Below are 9503 nucleotides of genomic sequence, written 5' to 3' on the forward strand. Positions count from 1 at the left end.
GAGAAAGATGGTACATATGCATATTTTAACATATTAACATCATTTTCAACATCCTCATCAAAGTAATCCCTTAACTAATCCACCTCTCTTGGATCATGCACGATTGTCGATTTATTGCATTACCCACTTAGGATTCGAGGTTGGTATAGAATGGATTTCTAAGTCGCATGAGTTCGGCTCCACAAGGCTAGAGCTTGACACTGCGGGAAAATATGAGGTGCTACGGTAGCACCTAAGGTTAGATGCTCCAGGAGCTTTTCAACCCTTGATCTGAGATCCAAAGGTCATCTAAGAAAGCACTAGATCTGGGTGTAATAACGGACTCCTAAGGGTGTTTTTTTGCAAATATGTGTGAACTCTCTCCGTGACCTTTGGATCTCATATCTAACGGCTGGGAAGCTCCTGGAGCACCTAACCTTAGGTGCTCTATCATCCAAGTACGTCCCTAAGAATGACAAGATGATCCTGCTAAGCGATCGATCTAAGATGAAAACAATTGGATGGGTTGATGAGTGTTATGTGTTATCCCTTGTCATCGTTGCTCCTTTCTTTGACTAAACAGACCAATATGGGGAGGAGCCCCTACTTTTTTTAATTAAGATAAGAAGGAAGTGTGAGACCCATGTTAGAACAGAGATTCGAACAGGCGCCAGCTAGGAGGTGCCACTGAGTTAAGAGCCCATCAACTCATCATTGCAGCTACTGGACAGGTCAAGCACAAAGAGAGAGTATCAAGTGCTTCCATGACACCAGTTTGGAAATTTCAATTTTAGATGTGTCAAAAAAAATTCGAAAAAAATTTGTGAATGTTCATCACATATGTTTCTACAACCGCTAAAAAATTTATATCAAAATCTGAAATACACGAAGAGAGCCAAAATAGAGAAGGCCTCCTTTCATTTAGAGAAATCTTATAGGAATTTCATAGGATAGGATTTCTATAGGAAAAATTTCTCTAGAGCCATTTGGTTGGTAGGAATGAAATCCTATTCCTATGGAGGAATTCTTCCTATCCTCCACATTTTATAGGAAAATAAACATTAGTCTAGACTCAATGAAAAGAAACCTATGATGTGAATCAAAGGGCATCTTCTTTCCTATTCCTACTCATAGGACTTGAGAAACATGTCATTTTATTTCCTATGACTTTTTTATTTCTACGATTTTCCTACCCTATGAACCAAAGGAGGCCTAAATCTATTTTGGTTCTCTTTGTGTGTTTTGGATATAGATCTGATTTTTTTAGACGTTGTAGACACATATGTGATGAACATTCATGAATTTTTTTTTGACAAATCTAGAATTGAGAATTTTCAAATAGATATCGTCGAAGCATTTGAGTGATGGTATCATCTAATATTCTCCCATGGGTGTACGGAACAGCTCAAGCAAAGGAAATGGCCGTCCCTTGATGGATAAATTGTACAGTGCCCTTTTCCTTTTACTTCACATGCTTTCGTTCATGTCTAGGATTACGTATTTCAAGGGAGACAAATTAAGCTGCATTCTCCTTCTGATCCATTTGTGAGTACAGAGTATTTTTTTCCTTTTCTTTCTTTTTTTATGAGAGAAAAGAGTACGAGTCTTTTTTTAAGAAAAGACCATCATGTCCAATTTTATTGATTAATCAAAAGAGATACACTATCTACGAGCTTGCTTACCAGACAATTTGGAGGCTCGTAGGTCCAACTAGAAGAAACTTTATTACAATAACTAAAACTAGGCAAGGTAGAGATGTCCACACACTCCACGAATATCGTTGCCGCTGCGTCCCACCAAGTAGTCTGACCGGAGCAGCAATTGATCACCGTAAGAGAGTCGGATTCCGCTTCAACTCGTTGGAACCCTAGGCTATTTGCCAAGTTCAGTCCGTCTCTCATCGCCATTGCCTCTGATGTCATTGCTTCCGCGGCATAGCAGGTAAACTTACATTGAGCTGCAAGGAAGATACCTAGTTCATCTCTAATAATTGTTGACGTAGCTCCAACTCCTTCCTCTACAAAAAAGGCTGCATCGAGTCTTTTCGTTGATCCATTCGCTTGGCTTTTGTGTGTTGCATGACGGAAGCCTCGCCTTATCGGAACGAAGTGCAATAAGTAGGGAAACAATGAAACAAAGAATGGTTTTCCTCTATAGACTGAAAATTAGCATGGTTGAACAGTAGTGCACGAGCGTGCTTACGGTAGAGAAAGAGAACGGTGATGATTCTTGCATCACTCGGGCGCCATCAAAACACGGCAAAACTGATCACATGCAACTTCAGCAAGCAAACACGAAGGCAGCCACACGTGTTTGCTCGAACCAGTTCTGCCGCCTGCCTTACAACACGAAGGCCGTGACGCGCTCGTGGAAATGCCTCACCCGGATCGGAGCGGAAACTGGCCATGTTTTCTACAGTCCTACAGGCGGGCTGCCGATATCCTCTCCACCAAGGAGTGCATTACTGGATTCCTTTTTTCTTTATTTGTGGGAAGCATTTTTAGCTTCTTACAAATGGTACGTATTTTTCCCGCAAAAAAATGGTACATATTTTCTAAATAACAATCGCACAAGCAAAGAAAACACTATAGCCCTTTTCTGGTAGAGCATTAGGGAGAAACCAATATGCTATAACTTGTACTTTCTCCGTCCGGAATTATTTGTCATGTCACTCGAATGGATGTATCTAACTTGTATTTCCTCCATTCAAAATTATTTGTCGATCAAATGGATGCATCTAGAGGTACGGAGGGAGGCACATCAATAAATGCAGCGGGTAAGAGTTTCAGGTTCTGCCGGGTGCTCAAGTTGCGAATGAAGAAGTACTACAACCTCTTATCATTGCATTTACGCAATCTAATCGCAGTTCGAATAGCAGCTTCTCCTGCTCCATTAATTTCTCCACGAACATCCTGGGATCTGGACCATGTGTGGATGTGTACTTCACCAGCATGATCATGGCATTTGAAATGTCTCCCAGGGCCCTTACTTTATTTAAAACATGATCAGCGTCCACTGCATTGACGACATCCTGATAAAAAAATAAAAATGAAGTAAGAAAACCAAAAAAGATATTGCATTGTATGTATGACAGGTTGTAAATAGTGGTGGTTGAGTGCAGGTGCAACAGTTACGGCCTTATGGGTGAAACTGAGAGGGGTGAGATTAGTGAGCTAAGGCTACGCTACACACAAAATCATGGAGCACCAGACTTGTACAAAGAAAAAAGAAAGGCACCACCCCACTGTGAAGAAGCATGGCAATAATGATATTGGATACACTCCTTCTATAAACTTGTAATGTGTAGCTGATCTAAACTTGAGACGACCCTGCTCTGCTCACCATAACTAAGACTCAATAAAGGCGATTCCCAACCTGATACTACATCTATCCGGGGAAAAAAAACTTCTACATCTACTATCTATTAACAAGAGTTGACTGATCCTAGTTCAGAGTTTAGCTAGTTGAAAAATGAGTTTTAGTTGATACGGCAATTAGGAGGCGTGCAAATATCTTGCGTTCAAGAGATTAAATAGAAGGTCAGAAGGTGAAGGAGGTGGACAATATTGGCATCAAGCTCTGGTACATTGATAAGAGCCTCAAGAATGGTGTGGTGGATGTAAGAAGGAAAGGGGATAGGTCCATCTTAGTTAAGCTTGGCTTTCGTGATATGGTCTTAAACGTAATTAGTGCGTATGCCCCCCAATTGGATGACTCGTTTGATGACACTAATACGCACTTTGTGCGGACGACCCAAGAATCTGATATCAAAGAGACAATGAAAAGGATGGAGGGGGGGTTAAGGCGATAGGCCCTGATTGTATTTCAATCGAGGTGTGGAGATGTCCCAGGGATATAGTTATAGTATGGCTGACAGATAAGGACATCGTTACCATGGATACAGCCAAAACTATTGCTATTTCCTCTATATTTGATCAAGAAATGATGCCAATGCAAAGGAAGATGATTAGGTGTGACGATGCGGGAAGCGACCACAAAGGTCTAGTCCCTGCAAGCAATCAAAGAACAAACAAAAACTATGATAATAAGCAATCTGAATATTGCGATTATATAGATGAAGTACGGATATAGGTGGGGGTTCCATAAGTGGTCTTGGTGTCCTCGTTGGACACAAACAAAGTACACGAAGTTGCAGCAATGCCTAACTTTTAACTAAACAGAACCCAAAGAAAAGCTACAAGATTGATATACTTATGTAGGACAAAGGGGTGGCAGTCAAGGGGAAGGACGAACGTCCCAAGGCAGCCAAAACCCAACCCTAAGTCGTACAAGGCCCATGGGCCCAAGTGCAGGCAACACAGCACCTTTTAACTTGGATTTTGACTCGGATTCAGCAACAACGTCGCACAGTTTTTTTACGATAACGAATTTGAAGGTGGATCCAATTGGGTTTGGAAGTCCACAAGATAAGCTTTCCAACAAAAAAAAGTTCACCCAGTTCGGAGTCCGGATGTGGAAGTTATAGACATCACGGAGTTATAGATTGCGCTGGCAGATCCATCAAACTAACCACCCCAGAAGGAGCAAGGATCAGGTTTGCATCAGACCGCAAACTAAAAAGACGACATGCCTATGTTGCATTGAATTTGTGGTCATACAAGAATGGAATGAGTTCGGACGATGATATACATGATCGGCTAGGCATAGCATCAATCGAAGAAAAGCAATGGCTGAGATGGTTAGGCCATGTCCGAAGGGGGCCCCTGGGGGCACTAGTGCATAGTGGAATCCTAAGCCACGATAATAATGCGAGAGGAAGGAGAAGGACAAAATTGGCATGGGAGGAGGCAACAGAAAGAGACTTGAAAGAATGGGATATAACCAAAGATTTGGATTTTTTTTGAAACTATGATGATTTTTATAGCAAATTCGGAAACTATACACCCTAATGGAGAAAAATCAAAAGTATCACCCCGTCGGCCTCCTCTTGGCCGAAAAGGGACTTTTCGGCCTCCTGTTGGCCGAAGAGGGACTTTTCGGCCAACCGTTGGCCAAAAAGGACTTTTCGGCCAACCGTTGGCTAAAAAGTACTTTTCGGCCAACAGTTGGCCAAAGAGTCCCTCTTCGGCCAACACCTGCTCTGCTGTTTAAAAAAAAATTCATATCAAATAGGATTTTTAGTATTTTAATTTGATTCTTTTTGCATTAGATTTGAAATTTTATGAAGTTTCTGTAGATATCAAGTTTGACTAGATTTGAAAGTTTGAATTTAATTTTTTCATGAATTTGCTCAAATAACTAGATTGCCTATAATTTGAGTTAGGAGTATTTTTTAAGATGATTCTTTTTGCTAATGGTTCTTTGTGAATTTGTTTATCAGTAGTAATTAATTGGCGAATTTTATAATTATTTAAAATTAGGTTTTTATGAAAACAGTTCTGTTGTAGTGTTTGTTAGGTTTTATGCTATTTCTTTTAATTTTAATTGCTTTAAATTTTTTTCTTTAGTTTTTTGACATATTCTTTTTGTTTCTGTTTAGGTATCAGTAGCTATTTTATCTGTAGTATTTTTTGTATTTTATTTCTTTTATCCTACTAGAAATCTTATTTTGAGCTTCATAGGAGTTTATATTTAAAAGTGCCTTGTAAATCCTGTACAACCATTGCCGTTTTATACATGAAAAAAAATACTTTCCCGCAATCTTTTTCCCTCCATTTTCTTTGCCGCCATTTTATTTCCCGCCATTCTCTCCCGCCACACTAAGGAGTGCTGCATCGACGGAGGATGACGATGATGCCTTCATGTGGAGTGTGAAACACTGTGTGAGAGAAGTCATAAGTGTGAAACACTCTCCGATGATGATGACGAAGCTGCAAACACTTATGACTTCTACGATCGTGGACACCATGAGGCTCGTTTTATAAGTTGAGAAGTGAAGATGGCGAGAAAGAAGATGGCGGGAGAGAATGGCGGGAAAGAAAATGGAGGGAGAGAATGGCGGGAAATAAAATGGCGGGAGAAAATGGAGGGAGAGAATGACGTAAAAACCTAATTTTAAATAATCCTAAAATTCACTAATTAATTACTACTGATAAACAAAGTCACAAAGAACCAGTAGCAAAAAGAATCATCTAAAAAGAATACTCCTAGCTCAAATTATAGGCAATCTAGTGATTTGAGAAAATTCATGAAAATTCAAATTCAAACTTCCAAATCTAGTCAAACTTAATATCTACAGAAACTTCATAAAATTTCTAATCTAATGCAAAAAGAATCAAATTAAAATACTAAAAATCCTATTTGATATGAATTTTCTAAAAAGTAGAGCAGGTGTTGGCCGAAGAGGGACTCTTTGGCCAACTGTTGGCCGAAATGTACTTTTTGGCCAACCGTTGGCCGAAAAGTCCTTTTTGGCCAACTGTTGGCCGAAAAGTCCCTCTTCGGCCAACAGGAGGCCGGAAAGTCCCTTTTCGGCCAACAAGAGGCCGACGGGGTGATACTTTTGATTTTTCTCCATTAGGGTGTATAGTTTCCGAATTTGCTATAAAAATCATCATAGTTTCAAAAAAAATCCAAAGATTTGTGCTTGAATAGGACTGCTTGGAAAGCCTATTCATGTACCTGAACCTTGATTAGTGGCTCCTGTTGAGTTTGAAGTTTTTAACTCTAGCCTCCCCCAACCTGATTGGGACTGAAAGACTTTGCTGTTGTTGTGTCTCAAGAAAGCATATCACAAAATCATACATAGTACTAAATTATACAGAAACCTATGTGACTGGGAAATGCAGATGACTAAACTTGCTTTATGGCAGACCACAATTTTTAGGTCGCCTTGTATATTGTGCAGTATTAAGTGACACATTTATTTTGAATGGCTAAATGACACATTTGTATTGCTATTGATTTGGAATGTGAAACATAATTGATGAAGTAAAAGAACACTGCCAAGTGTAGGAGTGACTTACCGGACAAAACTCCCTAGTTGTAGGTTTTAGTTTTGCGCAATTGGCACTTTCAGCGGAACATTCTTGACTCAAACACTTTGTGACTGCACAAGAAAAATATGAAGGATAACTAAGTAGATACAATTTAGTAAGTAACAGGCAATGAAAATGTTCAGGGTTCAACCAACTGGAAAGAATACTGTTGAGTATACCTGCATTAGCAGGTACTGTTGGAATGCCTGCAAGAGTTTAGATATTGGTATTAGAAAGGAAAAGGCAAGCACCACTTATTCATTAGCGAAGAGTAGCCTGCAGGTGTCTAGGAAACTGCAGGGCACAACAAGAGATAAAAGGTCCAGATTGTAAGTGGGAACAGATATTGTGACTACTGACTAAAGTACATAACTAATAAACAGAGACAGAGGTAAGTGGGAACAATGAAAGTAACTGGAATAAACTTCTATATGGAGCAAATGATGGTATGTTACCTTCACTGCAAGAATCTGAATGTTCTTTGACCTCCTGCTTCCCAGCTAGCAAAGTTTCATCTGAAATCACACAAGTTTGTGCGTCATGGCTTGCCAGATTTTGTTAGAAAGGAGAACTTTTGCAAAATATCTAGGTATATTAGGAAGTAGACTAACTTTTGCAAAATATATCATGCTTCTAGTTTTGAAACAATGATTGCACAGCATAAATCGACGAAAAACAAAGTGGCACGACTAATTCTTCCCGCAACATATTATAAGTTTATTACAAATGCTGTGTTTTAAGCAATGATAACAAATAAACCCAATACACTAAAGCAGTTCTTCTGATAGAAGAGCACAAGAAAGCAATATGCCATACTTATAACAAAATGAAGGCCATCACAAAATTCAAGCAATTCATACAGAACACCGGCTTATGCATGAACACAAAAAATGCGGGAAGGACAGAGTCAAGGCAAATATTTTTACCAATAATTTCCTCCAAATCCATAGGTTCACACGATAAGCCTGCAATTGAAACATATGATCATCAGTTAGCATGCTTAAACAGGAATAATCAGGTATCCTTATCGATCATACAATGGCTAAGTGAGAAACCTTGAGTGCATGGTGAGGAAGGACGCCTGCATGAAGCAAAAGGTTAAAATCTCTAATTTTACAAACTAGGAAACAGTGGAACAACGAGAGCATCAATTCTGTGCACACGATATATATACCTCTCTTTCTGAAGAAAACGGCGGGCAAGAAGAGATGCCGACATGCGGCCTAGTTCTTCTTCCTCTTATGCCTCCGGCAACCCCTGAATAATCAACAAGATAATGCGACAAGCCCGTTACTAGTTTAACTGTAAGTGCGGCTTCTCATGAACACGAGTAAATTGGATCCTCTACATAATGGACTCATAGCTGGAGATGGAGATGGGGATGAGGATGTTGTACTTACCTAAACCCGAAGGGGATTGTGTGACATGGGTGGCTTGGACACCGCAGCAACCGCAGCAGATGCCTGAACTCAGTGGTTCGCGTGACCAAGTCCTTGACAACCTGTGCGGCTTTGAGCCTAATGAGCCGCCAGTCCACGGGATCCCTGCGTGGAAGAAACATCGAGAGGCTCAAACAACAATCAATGAAAATAATGGGTAATTAGATAGATGAAGAGAAGAGACGAGACCAGTAAGCCGGGTGAGAGCCATTGTATAAGATTGCGCAGACAGCATCGGCGTAGTGCGGGTCGGCCTCGATCATGCTGGAAGGGTAAGACTCGAGTTGGGTCCGGAGATCGTCGGCAGCATCGATGCACCCCAGCTTCCCCTGGGCCATGTCGTCGAGAACGCCGAGGCGAGTGATGAATCTGAGCGCGGTGTGCGCGTCGACCTCATCCCGGCACGGCAGGAAGCGGCTGAAGTACTCTCGCGCCTCCTGCCACCGGCCGTCCGCCACCAGGCGCCGCAGGAACCGCAGATCGAGAAAGACGCGCGTCTCGTGCTTCAGCCTGGATAGAAATTAAGGTCTATCGATCAGTGCCAGCTAGGAAGGTGGATCTTGGAGATAGAGCAAGAGATTAAGCCGTCGAATACGTACGCGTCGAAGGTGGCGGGAAGGTTGTTGCGGCGGAGAAAGGCGAGGAGTCGCCGGCGGCGGAATCGGTCCAGGCAGTGGTGCTCCATCACGCCTCGCTTGCCGCCAGATCTCGCCATCGCGCTCTGGGACGAGAGTAATTGGGGGATATCGCCGGAACGGGGGGCACTGCGTCTCGGATATCATAGTTGGATCCGATTAGGGCAGCGCCCGCCGGGGAGCGGCGATGGTGGGGGTGGGAGGAGGGGGAGACGGGAGGGTCGGGAATGGGAGTGGGGTGGGGAGGAGGCGGGGATGGGGTGGGAGCCTGGGAGAAGGGGGAAGGGTCGGGGCCAAACCCCGCCCGGGCTGTGCCTGGCCCGTGGCCCGCCCTGTGCGGCCGTGCTTGTCCGCCTAGGCCAAGCCCGCGTGCCATGCACGGCACGGCGCACGGCACAGCCCGCCTGGCACGTTTAAGTAGGTTTTTTTAAAGAAAAATCCTTATCCTTTTGTAGTGTAGAGGAAGCTTTGTACTCTCTTTTTTCTTCTCGTGGATGGAAATTTTTAACGAG

The 9503-nt window shown here is 42.2% G+C and overlaps 1 protein-coding gene across 8 annotated transcripts; it reads right to left on the bottom strand.

Annotated features, from left to right (window-relative positions):
- Window positions 1-2595: 2595 nt before the first annotated feature.
- LOC123148805 (uncharacterized) lies at window positions 2596-9234 on the bottom strand. Of its 8 annotated transcripts, XM_044568297.1 has the most exons (11): window positions 8956-9234; window positions 8546-8866; window positions 8318-8461; window positions 8092-8174; window positions 7973-7998; window positions 7844-7882; window positions 7373-7432; window positions 7097-7123; window positions 6906-6988; window positions 6562-6644; window positions 2724-3010 (listed from the first exon to the last, which is right to left on the bottom strand). In XM_044568297.1, exons 4-10 carry the CDS (start codon window positions 8133-8135, stop codon window positions 6573-6575), a joined length of 351 nt encoding a protein of 116 aa, XP_044424232.1. In that variant the 5' UTR covers window positions 8136-8174; window positions 8318-8461; window positions 8546-8866; window positions 8956-9234; the 3' UTR covers window positions 2724-3010; window positions 6562-6572. The 8 variants fall into 8 exon arrangements, 6 of the variants coding, with proteins under 6 accessions (XP_044424229.1, XP_044424226.1, XP_044424227.1 ...); XM_044568294.1 differs by lacking the exon at window positions 6562-6644 and having other exon boundaries at window positions 2596-3010; XM_044568295.1 differs by having other exon boundaries at window positions 6906-7123.
- Window positions 9235-9503: the final 269 nt, after the last annotated feature.

Source organism: Triticum aestivum, chromosome 7A (assembly GCF_018294505.1).
Source record: "Triticum aestivum cultivar Chinese Spring chromosome 7A, IWGSC CS RefSeq v2.1, whole genome shotgun sequence".
NCBI classification, from domain to species: Eukaryota; Viridiplantae; Streptophyta; class Magnoliopsida; order Poales; family Poaceae; genus Triticum; species Triticum aestivum.